Genomic DNA, 24,511 nt, shown 5'->3' with positions numbered 1-24,511 from the left:
ACATCTGAGTGTGGCAACTTAAACACTTTGAAAGCAGCATACTATGGCTCTTCAATTTTCTAACAACATATGGAGCTATATTTTGAAGAAACCAATCACTAGCAAAGAAAATATTCTTGGGTCAAAATAGTATTGTAAGAATAATGAATGGTGTAAACTGTAAATCTAGTTGTGGAAGCCTTATCTGGAAAGTAAAAATTCGTACTACTACTTCTCATAATATATTTTCACTTATGTGTTTCATTAGTAAAAATGCTGTGTAGCTCAAAAAAAGTAAAGACTATTGGGAATACAATTCAAGGAGAAAACATGATTTACACAATGACTGTAAAAATCTGACAATGATGCAGAAGGTTGTTCAGTATACTGGTCCAAGAGTTTATAAGGCTCTACCCTCATATATAAAATGTACTTTAGGGATCCTCTGAGACAGTTTATTCTGGAAAGGTCATTTTACAGTTGGAATGAGTTCCTTAGTCACAATGAAAAAAATCTACTGGAACTACTATGTAATAGAGGGAAACATTCCACGTGGGAAAAATATATCTAAAAACAAAGGTGATGTAACTTACCAAACGAAAGCGTTGGTATGTTGATAGACACACAAATAAACACAAACACACACAAAAAATTCAAGCTTTCGCAACCCACGGTTGCTTCATCAGGAAAGAGGGAAGGAGAGGGAAAGACGAAAGGATGTCGGTTTTAAGGGAGAGGGTAAGGAGTCATTCCAATCCCGGGAGCGGAAAGACTTACCTCAGGGGGAAAAAGGGACAGGTATACACTCGCACACACACAGATATCCCACATATATGGGATATATGTGTGTGTGCGAGTGTATACCTGTCCATTTTTTCCCCCTAAGGTAAGGGGGATATGTGTGTGTGTGCAAGTGTATACCTGTCCCTTTTCCACCCTAAGGTAAGTCTTACCACTCCCGGGATTGGAATGACTCCTTACCCTCTCCCTTAAAACCGACATCCTTTCATCTTTCTCTCTCCTTCCCTCTTTCCTGATGAAGCAACCGTGGGTTGTGAAAGCTTGAATTTTGTGTGTGTGTATGTGTTTGTTTGTGTGTCTATCAACATACCAACACTTTCGTTTGGTAAGTTACATCATCTATAAACATGATTTGAGATAATGTAAGAATGGGTAATTATGTAGATACTCAATTTTTATTTTTAACTTTCTGTCAAACATACATATGCTGCTAATGTGACCTGGTATTATTATTGTATTGTTGTTGTTGGGTTCTTCAATCCAAAGACTCTCCATGCTACTCTATCTTGTACAAGTCGCTTCATCTCTGAGTAACTACTGCAACCTACATCCCTCTCAATCTGCTTACTGTATTCATTTCTTGGTCTGCCTCTAAGATTTTTACCCCCCACACTTCCCTCCAGTACTAAGTTGGTGTTACCTTGATACCTCAGAAAGTGTCCTACCAACCAATCCCTTCTTCTAGTCGGGTTGTGCCACAAATTCCTCTTCTGCCCAATTCTATTCATCACTTCCTCACTAGTTATGTAAGTTACTCATCTAATCTTCAGCAGTCTTCTGTAGCACCACATTCCAAAAGCTTCTCTTCTCTTCTTGTCTAAACTGTTTATTGTCCATGTTTCACTATACCCCATATAAATATATGCAGAAAATACTTTCTGACACTTAAATCTATACTCAAAGTTCACAAATTTTTCTTCTTCAGAAACGCTTTTCCTGCCACTTCCAGTTTACATTTTATATTCTCTACTTCAACCATCATCAATTATTTTGATGCCCAAATAGCAAAACTTGTTTACTACTTTAATTGTCTCATTTCCTAATCTAATTCCTCAGCATCAACTGATTTAATGCAACTACATTCCACTATCCTTGTTTTGCTTTTGTTGATGTGTGTCTTACATCCTCCTTTCAAGACACTGTCCATTCCATTCAACTGCTGTTCCAAGCCTTTGCTGTCTCTGACAGAGTTACAATGTCATCAGCAAACCTCACAGTTTTTATTTCTTCTCCCTGGACTTTAATTCCTACTTGAAATTTTTCTTTTGTTTCCTCCACTGCTTGCTCAATATACAAATTGAATAACTTCAGGGATAGGCTACAACCCTGTCTCACTCCCTTCTCAACCACTGCTTCCTTTTAGGCCCCTTAAATATTATAACTGCCATCTGCTTTCTGTAGAAATTGTAAATAGCCTTTTGCTCCATGTATTTTACCCTTGCCACCTTTATAATTTTAAAGACAGTATTTCAGTCAACATTGTCAAAAGCTTGCTCTAAGTATACAAATGCTATAAACATAGGTTTACCTTTCTTTAACCTACTGGAATCTTCTATGAGAAGTTGTAGGCTCAGTATCGCCTCATGTGTTCCAACATTTCTCTGGAATCCATTGATATTCCCCAAGATAAGCTTCTATCAGTTTTTCCTTTCCTCTGTAAAGAATTCATGTTAGTATTTTGCAACCATGACTTATTAAACTGGTAGTCCAGTAATTTTAACACCTCTCAGCACCTGCTTTTTTATGGTCAAATGTGTCAAATGGCTCTGAGCACAATGGGACTTAACTGCTGAGGTCATCAGTCCCCTAGAACTTAGAACTACTTAAACCTAACTAACGTAAGGACAACACACACATCCATGCCCGAGGCAGGATTCGAACCTGCGACCGTAGCAGTCGTTCGGCTCCAGACTGTAGTGCCTAGAACCGCACGGCTACTCCGGCCGGCTGCTTTCTTAGGAATTTGAATTGTTATGTTCTTGAAGTCTGAGGCTATTTTGCTTATCTCATATATCTTGTCCACCACATGGAAGAGTTTTGTCATGGCTGTCTCTCCCAAGGCTATCAGCAATTCTAATGGAACATCTTCTACTCCTGGGATCTTGTTTTGACTTACATCTTTCAGTGCTCTGTCAAATTCTTCATGCAGTATCATATCCCCCATCTCATCTTCATCCAGGTTCTCTTCAATTTCCATAATATTGCCCTCAAATACACCACCCTTGTATAGACCCTCTATATACTCCTTTGACTTTTCTGCTTTCGCTTCTTTTCTTAGGTCTAGTTTTCCATCTGAGCTCTTGATATTCATGCAGGTGGTTCTCTTTTCTCCATGGGTCTCTAATTTTCCTGCAGGCGGCACCTATCTTACACCTAATAATATATGCTTGTACTTCATTACATTTGTCCTCTGCCCATTCCTGCTTAGCCATTTTGCACTTCCTGTCAATCTCATTTTTATGTGTTTGTATTCCCTTTCATCTGCTTCATTTACTGCATTTTTATACCGACATGATCCTCTGCTGCCTTCACTATTTCATCTCTCTTCTTTTACTGTATTCATTTTCCCTGCTCTTGTCAATCATTTCCTAATGCTACCTCTGAAACTCTCTACGACCTCTGGTTTTTTCAGTTTATCCAGTTCCCATCTTCTTAAATTCCTACCTTTTTGCTGTTTCTTCAGCTTGCAAGATGGCAACCTATGTGTCCCCTCCACAATGAGTGCAAGACCCAAATCACTCACCCACCTTATATTTTTAATACATAACTATGCACTTTGCATATGGTTTTGTGGAATAATTCTGAATATTTCTGTATCTTCAGACCATAGTAACCAAGCGAGGCAAGTGGTGATTAAATGTCACATTTCATGTCAATATCAAATTTTTGTAGCAGATGAAAATAATTGAGTTAGCTTCAGTTTCTGTGACTGAGCCACAACAAGGCAACAGCCAAATCAGAGCTATTTATAGCGGCCTCCATGGGTGGCCCAAGAGAAGACCAGTGGACACCCCACACCTGGCGGGTGGCAGCCTTTGTATCAGATAAGGGTGTGGTGGTGCCCTTACAGTAAAACTCAAAGCTGAAATTTCTCCGCTATGTGGAAAGCTGGCCCAGACTTAGTTTTTTGTGGCCAAGGTGCCATATTAACACAAAAGATGTGTCTGGTGCTGCTACTGGCAATGTTGACGAGGTGCACTCCTTATAATCTCCTCACACCCCTGCTCTTGTCATGGGACTCTGCCAAAACATCCTGATGGTTCTGTTAGCAATGCAGAAGCCTTAAGATCATTTTGACTTAAATCACTTCCCAGAAGCCAGCCATTGACTCTGAAATTGTGTGATGTGGGGTGATGTTACCGGTGCATACAATGTTTGGAGGGAAGACACGGGATTTGCAGGAATTTTGCTGCAAGAAGATGACTGGGCAGCCACTGGTGTAGAGTAGGAAAAACTAATGCTATGCTTGACTGAGAAACAGGGATTCATGTCCTGACTACTTTCGTGAGCAGTTGTAGTACTCTGTATTACCTGCTACAGGATATGGAGATAGTGGTTTACCATGATCACACATCATGGAAGTTGCAGCTCTGTCAGGAATCTACATAGCAACCCTTTGCGAAATGCAGGTAGTCAATGGCAGCAATGGGTACAGCTGCAGGTATTACTGATAAATATATGCAGCACTGGTGTACTTTGATCAGCCTTGCTCCATCTTGCTAGAGCAATAGAACTCGCGACATTGATTACCAGTTCACACCATTCATGACTGCCACTTTACATAATTTTTTTATAGACTTGTGACAGGATACACATAGATTTTTCTGCACTACATCTGTATAGGGAGAATGCCAGCCATCACAGAAGCTATTTCAAAGTTTACTGTGTAGATTTTAACTGTTCTCTTCTTACCACTTAGGATAAACTTTTAATAACAATCTAATAGTTTTGTCTCTGCTGAACTGAATAAATTCAATAATTATTCTGGTCCTCACAGCACTTATCTGTTCAGAATATCCGTTCCTTGCCTCCTAGCAATCATTAATTTTGGAGGGTTATTAAAAAAGGCGAAGATTTACATAATGTTATATGAGGAAACTGGTCACACTCAAGTTAGTTGCATAGCATGGGGAACATTACAATGTCAGATAGAGTATTGTGCAATTAAATAAACTCCTCTCTTGGTTTAATTCTTTGAATTATAAAGCCTAAATTTCAGTCATTTGCATAGTAAATTGTAACTTTCTTGTGACAATTCAGTAGGGCCAATTCCCAAGTTTTAATCTACAGCTCATAACCAATAAATAGTGGTCAGTGTCTGCATGATGCATGAGCCCCTGGAATATACTATTGTATATTGTATTACAAATGACTTCACTAGTTATGCATGCCATTTGGCTGCTGCCTTCCAGCATAAGTCTCCCTGAAACACAAAGATGTGAATTTTCTCTCCAGCATATCCTGCATTACCACAATCCTTATAGCCTTTATCTCAACTAACTTGTTCCCACTGCCTCACCTTAAACTTTCCCTTCTCTGTTCTGTCCACATCACTCCTTCCCTTACCATATCATGTCTAGCCTTTTCCTACCACTCTCCCCTACCACAATCTCCCCCATTTTGGCATGCTTAGACAATATAATAAGTAATATCCATGAAAATAATGTTGAAATTGGAGTAGTGAAGTTAGGCCTAGCTGACCATGATGGCCTATGGATTACAGTTCCAGTCAGCATTCCAGATGAACAACACAAAACTGTTAGACCTATGAATGAATGCAACATAAGAGAGTTTAGAACTAGATTAAGGTCAGTTAACTGGAATGACATCTTATACAAAGATATGTGTGTGAATAACACAAGCAAATTATTTATAGAGGAAATTACAAGAATATTTGATCAGTGTTGTCCCAGATTAGTAAAAAGACAGACTAATAACCAAGCTCATAAACCACAGAGACTAAATAATTGGTTTGCACCATACCTCAACAGCATCAGGATTATGCTTCTTATGTTTAAGGACAGATCTCATAACAGTAACGAGTACAAAGAGATGTACATTAGAATAAGAAAAATTTATAGATCTGAAATAAGTTTGGCAAAACGTATGGCGAATGATAACTATATTCTTAAATCCAGAAACAACTGTAAAGCTGCCTGGGAAGTAACTAAAAGTGAAATAAATAGACCAACAACTCAACTAGCTATACCCGTAGCCCCAGATATCTTAAACTCACACTTTGTTAACTTCAGTTTACAACAAGATTTGTCTCCCCTCAACGCCATGCTTGATGCTAAAACTCTTTTAGGTTCAAATAAGTATGTAGTCCATAAATTCTGCTGGGCAACAGTAACTGAAAATGATGTTAGCAAAGCAATAGGCAAACTAAGTAGTTCCAGAGCAGAGGACTTCTATGGTCTGTCAAACTTTGTCATAAAGAAGATATCAAGTGATCTTCTGCCCCCTCTAATCACTCTCATTAACCATATATTACAGCAAGGGATTTTCCCCGACTGTTTGAAAATAGCAGTAACTATTCCCATATTTAAGAAAGGAGATAAATCAAATCCAAGTAACTATCACCCTATCTCATTAATCCCAATAATATCTAAAATAATCGAAGACTGTGTTCACCAACAAATGAATCACTATTTTGAGAGGAATAATTTGTTAAGCAACTCACAGTATGGATTCAGGTCTAAACTATCCACAGTTAAAGCAGTTGAAAATATTGTTAGTGATATATATGATGACTTTGAAAATAAATTAATCTCATGTGCTACTCTCTTAGACCTGAGTAAAGCATTTGACACTGTATCTCATAGTACTTTGATCATGAAATTAAGACACTACAGCATGGAAGAGGACACCCTGAAATTATTAGAATCTTACTTAAGCAACAGAGTACAATTTGTTAGTGTAAATGGGCAGCTGTCAAACCCACAAACAATGAAAAGAGGTGTGCCACAGGGCTCCATACTTGGGCCCTTCCTGTTTGTAGTGTATGTTAATGATATGCCACAGTATTTACCCTGTAAAACAGTCCTCTATGCAGATGATACAACTTTTATCAATTCAGGACAGACTCTTGAATCTGTACGAGAAAAAAATAATGTAATATTTGAAAAATCAGTTCATTGGTTTAGCGCAAACTCCCTATTCATAAATGAAACAAAAACTGAGGAAATATTCTTTAATTTGAAGGTATCAAACAAAGAAAATAAGTCCATTAAACTGCTAGGAATGATGATTGACCAGAAACGTAGCTGGGATAAACATATCACATACGTCTGTTCTAAACTTGCACGTGCTATGTTCCTACTTTATAAGCTTAGGAGTAATGTCAGCCAAAACTTACTGCTGCATTCATATTTTGCTTATATCCACCCCCATCTTTCATATGGTATTCTGCTCTGGGGAAATTCTCCCAATACAATATCAATTTTCAGATGGCAAAAAAAAGCTCTTCGATGTGTAGTGGGTTTATCTCCTAGGGATACATGCAGGGAACATTTCAAAAAACTCAACATCATGACAGTTCCTTGTTTGTACATATATTATTGCTTACTACACGTAAAAGAAAACGTAGCTCAATATCCCATTAGGTCATCTGTCCACACCCACAATACAAGACGAAACCACACAATTGATCTGCCATACTCTAGACTGTCTAAGTTACATAGTAGTTATAAATATGTAGGCCTCGAACTGTTTAATATGCTCCCTAAAATTGTACAAACAGTATCTAAAAGCAAATTTAAGACAGCATTGGGTCAATGGCTCAAAGGTAAAGCATTTTACTCAGTTTAATATTAAAATTTAAAGATTGTAATATGGCAGATTTGCTGTTTTAACATAGAGAAAGGTACCTCTGCCTGTAGTAGGACCTAAATTTGTATCAATAGCTTAGGATAATGACATAGTGTTATCAACATGTATATGATAATCACATAGTGTCATCAACATGAATACTCCCTGCTTAATATAAATCTGTATAATGTTTTCCTTTTTATTGTAAAATTAATAATATATAAAATTCCAAATGTGTGCTATTGTACTACACTAAATTTCATATGATTTATATATACATTGTTATGAGAATATAACCATCTTTATACTGTAATTGAACTTATTGACGAAGCCCATTGTATAAGAAAATACTGAACGGCTAATAAAAATTCTTATTCTTATTCTCCTTTTCTCTCTGTCTCTCTCTCTCCTCTATCTCTGTCCCTCACACCCTCTTTCTCTCTCTCACCTTATCTATGCCTCTGCCTTCTTCTCCCCTCCATTTCTCCTTCTCCATCTCCTCCTTCTTCTCCTCCCCCTCGCCCCTCCCTGACTGCCCTTCACCCTCTTTCTACATCTCTTTGTGTTCTACCTCTTTGTACCCCTTTTTGTTCTGTTGTGCAGTCATAGAGTCGTCTATCCAAAGACATACCTCATTCCTGCTATGTTTTCTTTTCATTCTTCCCTCCACCCTCCCCACTTCTGTTAGCTTAGGCAACTTCTTTCAACAACTGAGCATCAATAATCAATTTTGCTGTAGCCAAAGAGTACGCATTTGGGTGCCTGTGTGGCTGTGTCTGTAAATGCCTGTACTTTTGACAGAAAAAGAACAAGTGATCGAAAGCTGTTTCCTGATAAGTGTGTCTGTGAGCCAGACATCCATTCACTATAGGTGATTGGTTGCCTTCAACATTATATTAGGTTAAATGCAAAGCCCATTGTATAAGAAAATACTGAATGGCTAATAAAGATTCTTATTCTTATTTGTTAACATCGAGTATTGATTTAAGTGTCAGGAAGTCGTTTCTGAAAGTATTTGTATGGAGTGTAGCCACGTATGGAAGTGAAACGTGGATGATAAATAGCTTAGACAAGAAGAGAATAGAAGCTTTCGAAATGTGGTGCTACTGAAGAATGCTGAAGATTAGATGGGCTGATCACATAACTAATGAGGAGGTATTGAATAGAATTGGGGAGAAGAGGAGCTTGTGGCACAACTTGACTACAAGAAGGGATCAGTTGGTAGGACATGTTCTGAGACATCGAGGGATCACCAATTTAGTATTGGAGGGCAGCGAGGAGGGTAAAAATTGTAGAGGGAGACCAAGAGATGAATACACTAAACAGATACAGAAGGATGTAGGTTGCAGTAGGTATTGGGAGATGAAGAAGCTTGCACAGGATAGAGTAGCATGGCGAGCTGCATCAAACCAGTCTCAGGACTGAAGACCACAACAACAACAAATGCAAAGTTTGTTTCTTGGATCCATAATGAATAGATCAGCAAGTATGTGTTAACTGTCAGAAAAATGTGAAATAGGATACATGTTTACATAAGAATTAATGCACATACATTTAATGTTCATTTCAGAGATTGTTAGAGAAGTCATCTCCAAGTTTATAGAACAGGTAAAAAATATTAAATCTCATTTCCATTTACAGATTGATAGTTGTAAGTAAGGCTATTGATGTTTCCCCAAAAGATCAGTTAACTGCATCAAATGAAAATTAAGTTGTGAAAACTAATAAATTATGTGACAGAATTTCTGGCCAGTATTACCTTCAAGAGGCAAAATGTGTAGTGTTGTCAACACACACATGTAAATGTGAAAGTGTTACATGTCCCAGCTTTCATATGATAGGGGTGAGGGATAGGTTCTGAAAGGTTAAGAGGAAGAGCAGGTTACTCATGATAAAAGGGACCCATCTTCACTCAGTATATTATTACCTAAAGGTAAGTACTGACAATTATGTCTCATAATTATAAACTTTTTCCCCATTGTGGCATATTTATGTGTAAATTTTCAACATTTATTATTGCACAACAGATGAAAATCATCCTGTTTCTTTGGTATTAATTACTAGTTATAATACCTTGTAGTGGCATTATATATTAAAATATCCCAACACAGTTTACTAAAGAAAAAAAAAACAATATTTTTTACTGCGCCGAAGCCCTTCAGAATACTGAATGGCTGCTGAAATTGTCTCTGTGCAAATTATAGAAAGATTTATGAGACTCCCACTGGAGATTGATCTATGATGTTGATGAATGTGTCAGTAAAGAATTGCATAATGCTCTTGGTAACTTTAAAAAAACATGTTTAATATTTGCTAGGAAGGGCACTGTTTGGTTAATTACTTGGTTGTTACAATGTCATCATGACAATTTTTAATTATGTTGGAGATGATTACAGAGAGTTCATTAGGAACAAATGCATTTCTCATCAGTCCTTGTGTCTACAAATATTATGGTTATTTTGCCCTGACTATTGGAGGAACACAAAATCTTCAAAGATGCCTGACACAACACCAGTTAATACACCGTGAGTGAGATGAAGACCTGTTATGCAACAGCCTGTGAATGTGGTAAGCTCACCACGTTTAATTGGTAGTGATCATTGGCCTATACAACTGTGTTGTAAGAAAGTGGTAAGCACTGCCATTGTTGCCACAAATGGGCTATTTAGCTTGTACTGACCTCTGTCTCATTTATCAGCCAATGGCATGATGTGGATGCAATATGGAGGGAAGGGTGTCATCATGCTGCACTCCTGGCCATTGTCAAGTTAGCAGACCTGGTGTTGCAACTGCTTCAGTCAAGTAGCTCATCAGTTGGCATCACAAGGCTCAGTGCACCATATTCCAGTCCTCTGACCAAGGAAAAATTCCTAGCAGTGCCAAAGATCAAACTCAGGTTCCGCCCCATGGCAGTAAACTATGCTGACCACCCAGTTATGGAGGCAAACATACAACTGTGTACTTAATTACTGTTGTTTAGGTGGTTAGAGAGATGTGGAACAATATCTGTAGTTCCCGTTGGTAAATAGTACACTTACGTCAGTGCAATTCTTAGAAATTTTAGTTCTATTACAGTTTCTGTAATGTAGCAGAAGTGCAGTGACAGTTCCTGTTAGTAAGTGAGTATTTAGGTTATATCAGATTTTTTTTTTTTTTTTCAGAACCACATTTGACATCAGGATGGGAACTGTCAACATTCAATGATGGAGTAATTGATGTGTTCTGTGAGTTAGAGGATACTTCATACGATGAGGAAATACAACATTGTTACTTCACACGTCCAGGAGACAAAGTATGTAATTATATTCTGCTTGTTACATAACTTTATTTTTTAAGAGCAACTAAAATTTTTGTAACAAACTGGTAATGACATTTTAAGAGCTGTTTAATTTCATGTCATTGCTGAGGTAAGTAGAGATGGAGCAAGCTGCAATTGGAAAAGGACGGAAGAAGAATGGAGTCAGTCATATCCTTGGCAAAGAGACCAATTTGGAAGTCCGGTGAAATGGTTTAGGAATATAGCAGAAAATATTTTTTAGAATGACCATGTGGAGATTTGATTAATACATTTCATTAACTCAACTATGTTGTCATAACTACTGTGTCACATGTCTTGGTCAAAAGTCTCCTATCATTCAAACTGCTAACAGCTTCCACATGGAATTCATTAAGAAATCTTGTAAGACAATGCAGCTACAGAAATTGAAAGATAAATTGATGTAAATTCTTTGAACTGTAAACATGTTGTTGTTGTTGTGGTCTTCAGTCCTGAGACTGGTTTGATGCAGCTCTCCATGCTACTCTATCCTGTGCAAGCTTCTTCGTCTCCCAGGACCTACTGCAACCTACATCCTTCTGAATCTGCTTAGTGTATTGATCTCTTTGTCTCCCTCTACGATTTTTACCCTCCACGCTGCCCTCCAATGCTAAATTTGTGATCCCTTGATGCCTCAAAACATGTCCTACCAACCGATCCCTTCTTCTAGTCAAGTTGTGCCACAAACTTCTCTTCTCCCCAATCCTATTCAATACCTCCTCATTAGTTACGTGATCTACCCACCTTATCTTCAGCATTCTTCTGTAGCACCACATTTCGAAAGCTTCTATTCTCTTCTTGTCCAAACTGGTTATCGTCCATGTTTCACTTCCATACATGGCTACACTCCATACAAATACTTTCAGAAACGACTTCCTGACAGTTAAATCTATACTCGATGTTAACAAATTTCTCTTCTTCAGAAACAATTTCCTTGCCATTGCCAGTCTACATTTTATATCCTCTCTACTTCGACCATCATCAGTTATTTTACTCCCTAAATAGCAAAACTCCTTTACTACTTTAAGTGTCTCATTTCCTAATCTAATCCCCTCAGCATCACCCGATTTATTCTGACTACATTCCATTATCCTCGTTTTGCTTTTGTTGATGTTCATCTTATATCCTCCTTTCAAGACACTGTCCATTCTGTTCAACTGCTCTTCCAAGTCCTTTGCTGTCTCTGACAGAATTACAATGTCATCAGCGAACCTCAAAGTTTTTACTTCTTTTCCATGAATTTTAATACCTACTCCGAATTTTTCTTTTGTTTCCTTTACTGCTTGCTCAATATACAGATTGAATAACATCGGGGAGAGGCTACAACCCTGTCTCACTCCTTTCCCAACCACTGCTTCCCTTTCATGCCCCTCGACTCTTATAACTGCCATCTGGTTTCTGTACAAATTGTAAATAGCCTTTCGCTCCCTGTATTTTACCCCTGCCACCTTCAGAATTTGAAAGAGAGTATTCCAGTTAACGTTGTCAAAAGCTTTCTCTAAGTCTACAAATGCTAGAAACGTAGGTTTGCCTTTTCTTAATCTTTCTCTTAAGATAAGTCGTAAGGTTAGTATTGCCTCACGTGTTCCAACATTTCTACGGAATCCAAACTGATCTTCCCCGAGGTCCGCTTCTACCAGTTTTTCCATTCGTCTGTAAAGAATTCGCGTTAGTATTTTGCAGCTGTGACTTATTAAACTGATAGTTCGGTAATTTTCACATCTGTCAACACCTGCTTTCTTTGGTATTGGAATTATTATATTCTTCTTGAAGTCTGTGGGCATTTCGCCTGTCTCATACATCTTGCTCACCAGATGGTAGAGTTTTGTCATGACTGGCTCTCCCAAGGCCATCAGTAGTTCTAATGGAATGTTGTCTACTCCCGGGGCCTTGTTTCGACTCAGGTCTTTCAGTGCTCTGTCAAACTCTTCACGCAGTATCTTATCTCCCATTTCATCTTCATCTACATCCTCTTCCATTTCCATAATACTGTCCTCAAGTACATCGCCCTTGTATAAACCCTCTATATACTCCTTCCACCTTTCTGCCTTCCCTTCTTTGCTTAGAACTGGGTTGCCATCTGAGCTCTTGATATTCATACAAATGGTTCTCTTCTCTCCAAAGGTCTCTTTAATTTTCCTGTAGGCAGTATCTATCTTACCCCTAGTGAGACAAGCCTCTACATCCTTACATTTGTCCTCTAGCCATCCCTGCTTAGCCATTTTGCACTTCCTGTCGATCTCATTTTTGAGACGTTTGTATTCCCTTTTGCCTGCTTCATTTACTGCATTTTTATATTTTCTCCTTTCATCAATTAAATTCAATATTTCTTCTGTTACCCAAGGATTTCTATTAGCCCTCGTCTTTTTACCTACTTGATCCTCTGCTGCCTTCACTACTTCATCCCTCAGAGCTACCCATTCTTCTTCTACTGTATAATGTGACTGAGAATTGTTATACACACTCAATTTTTTTTATTTTCTGTTTCACACAATATTACTCTTGATTTTTTTACTTTCATGATATCATTTAGATTAATATAATTGAAGAAAAGTTTTATTACATGTAGTGAAATTTGCCTTATGTGCTCTTGAAAAAGTTTGTTTGATGTGATATTTTAACATCTTTATTTTCAACATTTGATAAGGCCATACTGCTTAAGATAAAAAGCTGATTTTATCTTTTCCCTCTCATATCTGTTTCTGTATATGTTAAACTGACATGTTCCACATCATTACAAAATGTAATATTTATGATCTATGGAACAAGTATTAATGTAATGTAATCTAATGTAAACCTAAGTACATGCTTATTCAATTTAGCCAAATTGTTTACAGAACTAGACTCATATTACGCTGTAAAGAATGGAAAAAGATATTCAGTTTGTATATGTGCCACACAAGAGTAACACAAAAAGCTTTATCCTATCCTTTTTCAGTGATATTCTCACACTATTGTCAGGCCTTACATGTTGTATAAATTAAAATTACATGTAAATAATAAAAGAGTGAAGGTAACAAGAAACAGGACCACAAATTGCAATACAAGATAAGCTCTCTATTGATTTAAATGGACGTATTATAAATGTTAATTCACAGTTAGTAGTTTTTTTTAGTAATTCTTTCTTAATTTCAGTAGAAACTATATTGTGAAGGTGTGCAACAGAAAAAACATTTTAGTATGCTGAAAAAGCAAGTTCCATAAAATTTATCGATCTGTTGCTCTGACCACTTCCCCATGTGAAATTAAGAAAATAATAAATTGTCTCAAAAATAAACCCTGATATGAAGTTGATGATATTTTAAAGAAAATATCTAAGAGTTCTGATATGAGAAATATCATCCCTCTGAAATATAAATCTATGCCATACCACAGCAGACATGTGATACTTTATCAGAATCAGAGCCACCTATGGAAATAGTAACGTCACATGCCTACTCTGCTTTTGTACTGTTTTTTTATGTGGGCATGGCCACATATGACATGAATGAATGACTACTGCCAAAATGTCTGAGAGTGCAGTTTGACCACCTGTTGATGGGGCACACTGCTAAATGTAATTGCATTCGACTTAAGTGGCTGCTTCACAAATCTTACCATCTGTCACTCCCTCTTTGTCTAGTGCTCCAGGATAACCATTCACCATGGTTGAGCTGCAATAGCAGTGGAATCTAGCCCCACATCTCTCTCTCTCTCTCTCTCTCTCTCTCTCTCTCTCTCTCCCTCTCCCTCTCCCTCTCCCTCTCCCTCTCCCTCTCCCTCTCCCTCTCCCTCTCCCTCTCCCTCTCCCTCTCCCTCCCAGCCACTAGATGTATTTGCTTGAGTTGGAACTGGTTTTCAGGATTTCCAATTCTGTAACACAGCTCAGGAAGAATGAATTACTGACGTTACTTGGATTTAACACCTGTGGTGGCTCAATCACATCCTTCCTACTCATCTTACTAAACTGGTCTATGAATCTCTCACATACTTCCTTTGGGTCACTCAGCGATTTTTCACTGTAGCTTATTATTATGTTATTGCACACTGCATTGTCGCTCCCTCCTCTTTCCTTATTTACTATAATCTACACTGTTTTGGTAACATTACTAGATTGCCTCATCTGTTCAGCATACATCTGTGATTTTGATGTCTTAAGTGCTCCCCTGTAGGTTTTTCTACAGTCTTCATATGTGGGTTGGATGTACTGCAGTTTCCTTTAATTTTATCGCTTTAGGGGGAAGTTTAAGATTCCTGGAACTGTCAGTTTTCTTCAGTATTTGGACCACTGGAGACACTTGATTAAAACAATGGGTTAATGTTGTATAAAATTTATCCCACTTTTCATAAATATCTTCTATTTCATATAGGCCTACCTTTAGATTAGTTTTTCGTTCCATAGATGCATGCTGAGGAGATCCTCGTGGATGTGGAATATGTCAACTTTTTTTTTTTTAGCTGAAATAACAATACTAATAGTATGAATATATACATCATTTGTTTCTATTAAAAAATTCGTCAATGGAGTAGAAGGAGTTGGCCATTAGTAAGTCTTTCAGGCTCCTTGTAAAATGATCTTTATTTGTATCTAATTTTTTTATGTTTGCTGGCAAATTATTGAAGATGAGTGTTCCTGAGTAGTGGACCCCTTTTTGAACTAAAGATCATTTTTGTTCCTGGTATTGTATATATGAACTGAGCTGTTTGTTGGAAAAAGAGATACATTATTTAGGACAAATTTGATTAAGGAGTAAATATACTGAGAGGCAGTGGTTAGTATACCCAGTTCTTTGAAGAGGTTTCTACATGACGTCCGTGAATTTACTCCACAAATAATACGTATTACACGCTTTTGGACTCTGAAAACTTTTTTTTGACTTGAAGAGTTACCCCAAAATACTTTTCCATATGACATTATGGAATGAAAGTAGGCAAAGTTGCAAGCTTTTTCATTTTTATGTCGCCTATGTCTGCTAACACTCGAATTGCAAATACAGATTTGTTAAGGCGTTTCTGCAGTTCTGTGGTGTGCTCCTCCCAACTGAATTTATTATCAAGTTGTAATCCCAGGAATTTAAGACTGTCAACCTCATCTATCTGCTCGTCTTCATACTTTATGCGTATGCTGGGTGGAAACCTCTTACAGGTTCTGAATTGCATGTAGTGAGTCTTTTCAAAGTTTAATGTCAATGAGTTGACTTTAAACCATTTATTAATATCCATGAAAATATCATTAGCAGATCTTTCTAGAACTACACTCGACATACTATTTATTGCAATACTTGTGTCATCTGCAAACAAAACGAACTCTGCTTCTGGCAGTGTAACTGATGAGAGATCATTAACGTACACAAGAAAAAGCAATGGCCCTAAGATGGATCCTTGTGGGACACCACATGTAATTTCTTCCCATTCTGATGATGACTGATGACTTAATTCACTAGTCCCTTGTACTGACACCCTTTGTTTCCTGTTAGCTAGGTATGACATGAACCGTTTTGCAGCACTGCCTGTGACACCATAGAATTCTAATTTATTTAAAAGGATGTTGCGGTCCACACAATCAAATGCCTTTGACAAATCACAGAAAATACCTGCTGCTTGTAATTTGTTATTTAATGAATTAAGTACATTTTCACTGTAGGTGTAAATAGCCTTCTCGATATCAGAACCCTTCAGAAATCCAAACTGTGCTCTTGATAATATGTTATTTGTGGTCAGATGGTTGAGAAGCTGCCTGTGCATTACTTTTTCTAAAATTTTTGAGAATGCTGGCAAAAGTGAAATCGGTCTGTAGTTCAATGGTATCTCTTTATCTCCTTTCTTGAATAGAGGCTTAACATCTGCATATTTTAGCCAGTCAGGGAATGTTCCAGTTATAATTGACTGGTTACACAAGTAACTTAGAATTGTACTAAACTCACAAGAACTTGCCAATTTATGTGTGCCATTGTTTCCTTTAATATATGATAGTCAAGCTTTCTTTTGTAGGAAAATAGGTCGCCATCAGATACTATTTCTTTGTCTGTATGAAGCTCTAGGATTAATGCACTACAGTTTGAAATGTGATTCCCAACAGTTCTAACTACAAGGTCTTCCCTTTGTAAGTTTGTAATAACATGGTCAATACATGTTTAAGATTCCCCTGTAATTCTTGTTGACACTGAATTCACATGGGTGTAATTATAGGACTGTAAAATGTCAATATATCTAAAATAATTTATGCTGTTAGTTAAGGAGTCTATGTTCACATCTCCTATTGTTATAGTCTGTTTTTTATGAGGTGAGAGTTTGTCAACAAGTTGCTCTAAATGACAGAAAATTTCTTCCATGTTACTGTTAAGGGGTCTGTACATGCTAACTATTATTAAACTGCTATTTCTAACCATTTGCAGCTGTTTCAAAAACCATTTCACATTCAAGTTTATTTACCCAATCAATTTTTTAACACTGGACATTATTTTTGACATAAATACCAACACTCCCACCTTTTTGTTGTTTCCTACAATAGACACTGGCCATTTTATAATTACTTAAATTAATGCTACAGATTTCTTCAGTTTTGTACCCTATTTCATGCATAAGGTAAATATGAGGCCTACTAACACTCAAAACTTCGTCAATTTGTTCTATTTTGTTGGTAATATATTGGATGTTATGTGATATTATTTTAAGTTTACTGTCATTTATGATGTTGTTGTCAAGTACTTAACCTTCATGTATACATGGTGAAGGCTGTTTTACTCATGAACTGTTTTATATACATAAGGCTTTTCAGTTCGATCCTTTCTTTCATTTAAATTTATCACACAAATAACATTTACCTGCATAATTCAAATGAAATCTGTGGTTACTGTGTTGGCCTCATCCAACTTCCCTGTATCTAGAATTGAACAATTTCCATAGTTTTAACATAGTGCCTTAATTATGACATTTGTTTTTCTTATTTCCTTGTTTACACATGAGTTGTTGATCAGATCGTACCAATGTGGGACAGTAATGAAAATTGTGTGTTCTGGTTATTTTATTCAAGGAAATCCTTCAGAACTTCAATTCAGATACAAGCTTCATTGCTTCCCACATCATTTGCACCTCTTACACAAACTATGAAATAATTGATATGCAGTATTTTCCTTTCAAGTCAGCACCTTGTACAATGTTTTTTGGTTTTGCTCCAGGTTTGACAACACTGCTCACTTGAAAATTATTGTTTGAGTTATTTCGGATTTCAGCTAGATTTCTCCTATGACTATCTGTGAGTAAAATCACATTGCACTTTGGTGTATGTTTTGTAGAGAAATTACAGAGTTCGTTGAAGGAGACACTAACTGCAGTGCTATGATTATATTTGCACTGTGAACTGCATCCGTTTTCCTCATTAACAGCCTTTTTTTCGTTAGTTTTTGGGTTTATTACACTTCATTGTGGAAGTTGTCACAGGTTTGTTACACTTTTCTTTTTATATTGCACATCACTATAAAATGTGTTGCGACTATCTGCAAGCTTTACCTGGACTTATCACTGTAATGGCCTATCTATTATGATTATGAGACGCTGTGCATACAAACAAATTACACCTAGCTTCTCTTCCCATCCATTGTTACCATTTTGCTAAGAGGTACTATTATTAATCACACATTTGAACAACTAGCAATTAACAGGCCTCTTCCTGTCCGCACCTATCAGAAGGTATCATGAAATCGTGAAGACTTTGCAACAGGATAAGTGTAACACACCTACCCAGGTTCATTGTCAGTTTCAGACAGCACTTTGTACTTGTTGGCAAGGGGAGAGGTTGAATTGTGGTTGAATTATCTGAAATCCCCACTGACACAGCTTCCTATGTATGAGGCACTTAGTCCTACCATGAACACTCAGTTCACAAATATATAAATGCGTAGTTTTTAGGCCAGTTTTTATGTCAGTGGATGTGTTTTGGTGTATCTGTGTAAGAATATGTTCTTAAACTGTGTAAATTGTGGTATCACAAAAGCTAGTAAAATCTGTGTGTTTTTGTATGAGTCTGTGTGGTATGAATCAATCAGTTTCATTGAGTGGCTGTCTTTCTTTGTTTTATTTTATGATTTCTGTCCTGTAATTTCTGTTATTGTAATAATTATAAAATAATTGTTTTCTTCCAGAAACTGAAACAGCAACCATATAAAAATAAAACAAAAAATTTAGATATAATAATATTGTGAGCTTTCAAATTTTAGTATTTGCAAATAAATCTTGTCTTTGTTCCAGAAACGACTCCATGTCAGTAATAATGTTGGTAATGGTGACTATTTTAGTTACAAAGTAAACCATGACAGCTGCCATCTTATGATACTAAATCCAAGTTCCTTAGATTATGGACTGTGGTTCTGTGTTATGAAAACAAGTGGCTCACTGTACACTTCTACAGTCTATGTTCCTGGTTCTCAAAGCATGGAGAAAGAAGGTACATATGTTTAGCAATGATTATGTAACTGACAGTTATTTTATCTCATTTTAACAATTAAAGAATATTTAGTTTCAATTTTTGTGTTGTATTGTGAGCTTCTGCCAGGTTTGGAAAAGAGAATGAGGCATTTATTAAACTTCTCATCACTCACTACGTCTAATTTTTTAAAAGCTATACAAAACCTAAATCATGTCTAATATTTCAATATCTGTCTACATAAAGTAATTTAACTCTGTACTCTTACCTTAATTATGTCTAATATTTGAATATCTCTCTACATAACATGAATTAAGTCTGTACTCTTTCAATTCCACAATAATATTTAGAATTGAAGAACAACACAGATGTAGTGTTTCGAATGTAATGTCAAAAGTTAGTTATAATTATCACCACAAATATAACAAACATAAAATATGGTACTGGTGCACTAAGACTAGTGAAAGTTTCAAAACCCATAGAAGGTGACCTGAATGCATTTAGACTTGGAGGATCTGTAGGACTGTGTTCCAGGAGAAGTGTTGTGAGATGGCATATTTGTCTACGAATGGAAAGCTTAGTATTATGACAAAGCCACAGTGTCTGTTTGATGTCAGGCACCATAATATCAGCATGTCAGTGAGTGATTTAAAGAATATCACACACATTAATAAGCAAGTACTACACCATGTAAAGTGACTACAGCATAGGCTAATCCTCATGTTGACACATGATGGAACACACTCTCGAGCTTCCTCTGTTATGTTGGCCCAATGCTATAGCAGTGCAAAAGTTGTGGACATAGGTGAATTAACAGTTGGATACCATCTACTATGAGCTGCACCACTGCCTCACATGCCATTAAATTTGATTGCATTCTCCAGAAATCGCAAATGCTTCATACTGTAATGACACATGTGACTTTCATTACTGAATGAATGGCTCGACGTAGTGCTTTTGAATTAGTCTCATGCCAGCCTGTCCTGATGTTAGCTACTGCTGCAGTCAACCTGTCCTAACGTTAAATACTTCTAGATGAGTGCAGTCTGTCAGCTTTCATTATTGAGTAGCATACTGAATGAATGTGATGTGTGATGGTTTTAATCACCATTGAGTAGAACACAAGATCTCACACTGTTATCTCATTCCCTGTTTGTTGAAGGGCAATCTGAACAACACTCTCTCTTTATAGAAAGTGTTTACTACCACTGAGTTTCTGAAATGTGTGATCATTCTACATTTCCACTCCGTCTTCATTTCTGTGCTATGATGTTTAAGGGATCTGATTGCAGCACTTAGAATCTTGCTACCACACTATATTTGTAAGTCAGATATGATATAAGCTTTGCAGTCTGAATTATTTATGTAGGACCTTTACCAAATATGTAGCTTAATATGAGTTGCAGTCAGATATGCCTGTATTAGTATTACATTTATCAAAAATTTTATCATAGATATCACAGAAAAAATATAGATGTACAAATATTCAACCAATTTTAATGCCAAAATAAATTGTGTAAATCATCATTTATTTGAGCTACATCAGTTACTATTCCATTATGTAGTTGAGTAGTCAACAAGTCCGACTTACAGGGTGACGATTATTGAGCTATATGAAATAAAATCATCATAGCTTCTGAACAGATTGCATTAGGATTTTCAAACTACATGGTTGGCTGCGGGGCATGATGGGAATTAGTATCTGCATGTGCATGCTCCTTGTTATTGTCAGAAAAACTGGCACATTTGGGGGACTGAGAATCCACACTTCATGATCAACAAGTCCGTTCACCCTCAATGGGTGACTGTGTGGTGTGCAGTGTCCAGTCACAGAATACTCAGTGTGATATTCCTTGATGGTACAGTGACTACCAAATGGTACCTGAAGGTTCTGGAAGATGATTTCACTCTCATCGTTCAAAGTGACCATCATTTTGACAAGATGTGGTTTGTGCAAGATGGAGCTCAACCCCATTGAAGCAGGAGAGTGATGTCCTAGAGGAGCACTCTGGGGACCACATTCTGGCTCTGGGGTAGCCAGAGACCACTGGCACGGGCCTCGATTGGCCGCCACATTCTCCAGATCTGAACATAGGTGACTCTTTTTTGTGGGGCTCTATTAAAGACATGGTGTACAGCAGTAACCCCAAAACCATTGCTGAGCTGAAAACAATCATTCAGGAGGTCATCAACAGCAACTTTGTTCCACCACTTCAGTGGGTCATGCAGGATTTTGCTGTTTGTGTGCACCATATCATCACCAATGATGGCAGGCATTTCAAACATGTCATAATCTAAATCCAAATATCTGTAGCGACATTTACATGTTGAATAAAGTGTGTGCATGCCATATTTATAACTAATTTTATTATAGTTTAATAATTGTCGCCCTGTACAAATGAAAGATGTGAGATTTGTCTGCTCTAGTACTGGGGAACAGAGGTAAATTATGAAACGACAGGCCAATATTATTGATTTTCACTTTTGGAAAATCTGTAAATTGATAATAAGGAATAGAACTACAAGTTTATAACAAAATTTCTTATTCTGTACTGAACACAACATGGTTTGGGAGAAGAGAAGTCACGAGTAATGACATCAACACATTTAGTTGAACGTGTTCTGAGCCCTGAGCTCTGAGGCAACATAAGATCTGTAGGATCTTTAAGGACCTGTCTAAAGCACTTGACTTCGTAAATCATTCCAGCCTAATGGAAAAACTATGTCAGTACGTGCATTGAGAGGAATGTTATGATGTAATAAAATGATACATGATAAATAACAAACAGTCGCAAACGTCAGGTATACTTGTGAGGCAAATATAATCACTTACAGATCTGATTCGCAAACTATCAAACATTGTGTGTCATAAGGTTCAGTACTTAGAGATATACTATTTATTCTCTGCTTAATGTTTTCCCAGACAATATAAATCAGTGTCTTATAAAGCAACAATATAATGAAAAGGATTGTTGCTATTCATCATATAGCGGGGATGCTGAGTTGCAGATAGGCACAATGAAAAGACTATCATACAATAAGTTTCCAGCCAACAAGGCCATTGTCAAAAAAGACAACACACACACACACACACACACACACACACACACACACACACACACACACACACACACACACATATATTTCATCCTGGATTTTCCATGTTTAACTAATAAAGTATGCTGATGACTTGGCAACAATCTGTTCAACGCAGACGCAGGAGGAAATTGAAAAGGAAGCAATTCTGAGTATTAAAAATGCAAGTGAGTATCTACTAGAGATGTCTAAAACAATGACAGTAGTATTTCAAATCAGACAGAGTGACGTGTATAATGTAAATATTAAACATAATAGAGAGGCAATTAAAGAAGTAAGCAGCACAAAACTTTTAGGAACTATTACAGATAAACATTTGGCTGATTCAGGGCATCCAAATGACATTGAGAGTCCTCACAAATTGCCAGTTCTGTTCGCATGCAAATTGAACTTATAATATAATGTTTGCACTGGGTTGAAAGAGGAGAAAGAGATAAAAATATACAAAAATGAAAATCATGAGAAAAATGTAAAAATAAAAATTAAAAAAAATATTGTAACGTGTGAGGGCTATCCAGTAAGTAACAGACATTTTGGTGTATCACAGCATTGGGCAGGGCTATAGCAATCGTCTTGGTGCCATATTGTTCCTGCACTCAGTACACATCCAGCAGTGGTAGTGTGTAGTTTATGTCTCTGCTACTTTGCAATATGTGATGTGTTAAAATGTTTGATGCAATAAAAAATCCCACCACTCGTGAGGTGCATTCTGTGGTTAGCATTTTGTTGAGTGAAAGCTGAGTGAGGCAATGGTGAATTGATGTTAAAAATGACTGTACTAATGTTAATGAAGAGGACCTCAGTGATAGGCATAGCCTATCAATGACAAATTTCATGAAAATAATTGTTTCACAATTACAGATCTTTCACAACATTATCTACAAGTTTCACAGAGTCTGGTTCATCAATATGTGGCAGAGAAGCTAGGTTACCACAAATTTTGTGTTAGGTGGGTTTCCAAAACCCTAATGGAAGACAACAAAGAAACAGACACTGACTGCAGCAGACCTCTCTCAAAGATTACAGTGAAAATGGTAACAGAGTTATCAATTGTATTGTAACTAGGGATAAGATTTGGGTGAAGCATGTCAATTGTGAATCAAAAAGGCAGTCAACTGAATGGGAACACACAAGTTCTCCCAGAAACCAAGGAAGTGTCAGCAAGAAAGATCACGGCTACTGTGTTTCATAATTGCAACCAGTAGATTTCTACAGAGACAGAATTGAAGAACTTGTGCCACAGTATGATAAGTGCCTCAATTTGAATGGCATTTGTGCAGAAAAATAGCTAAAGAGTGTACCTTTAAAATGTGTATAATAAAATTTGGTTTGTCCATATTGTTAATTTTTTATTTCAAAATGTCTGTTACTTTCTGGATATCCTTCATATTTTGATTTTGTTTTATCAGAGGATTGCAAAACTGAAAGTTTATCTAGTATAGGCAATGTGTTACAGGAGTTATTGACATATCTTTTTGATTAATTGAAACATCTTTCAAGTGAAACTAGTTCTCAAAATTGAGCAATTTTGCTTCAACTGAAATATGTCAATAACCTCAAAAGGCTTATCTAAAAAAAGTTTCAAAATTAAAATGAGCAGTGCTCTCACATTGAGATTTGGAGGAATAGATCACAGAAGCAATTCTCCACTAAACCTTTCAACTTAATGTGAACAAGAGTTGGTTCTGACTCTAATGGATGTTAGTAAAACTCGGGATAAATTCTAAAACAGAACAAAATATGAAACCTTATACTATGGGAAGAAAGCTGATAAAGTGAAAAGATTGTTATGACAAGGAACAGAATCAGAAAGCAATTTTATGTAGTGTCTGGAAGCGTCCATTGTGTTACATTATACATATTTTTAGGTTATATTTCACAGAGCAATTTTCATCTGAAGCAATTGTGTTGGAATAGATTATATGGTTGCAACTGATCTCAGCTCTATGAAAAGAGTGTATATATCAATAGAATAATATCACAATAGGTAACACAGCATTCCAAATCTGAAGAAAATAAAATTACGTGAACAGGCAACATGTCTACTTACTAAAGGATATGAGGAACAATTTGAAACAATTTGTTTAACAAGCAGATTTCTGAAAGTG

The 24,511-nt window shown here is 36.8% G+C and overlaps 1 protein-coding gene across 1 annotated transcript in view; it reads left to right on the top strand.

The window, feature by feature from the left end:
• LOC126251979 (uncharacterized) overlaps window positions 1–24,511 on the top strand; it is a 281,887-nt gene that overhangs the window by 87,081 nt on the left and 170,295 nt on the right. The window contains exons 5-6 of the mRNA XM_049952752.1: window positions 10,752–10,882; window positions 19,133–19,328. Coding sequence (XP_049808709.1) covers window positions 10,752–10,882; window positions 19,133–19,328 — 327 coding nt within the window. The remainder of the gene's footprint in view (window positions 1–10,751; window positions 10,883–19,132; window positions 19,329–24,511) is intronic.

Source organism: Schistocerca nitens, chromosome 4 (genome assembly GCF_023898315.1).
Source record: "Schistocerca nitens isolate TAMUIC-IGC-003100 chromosome 4, iqSchNite1.1, whole genome shotgun sequence".
NCBI classification, from domain to species: Eukaryota; Metazoa; Arthropoda; class Insecta; order Orthoptera; family Acrididae; genus Schistocerca; species Schistocerca nitens.
Note: the sequence above shows the minus strand (reverse complement) of the source record. Positions and strands in the feature narration are given on the sequence as shown.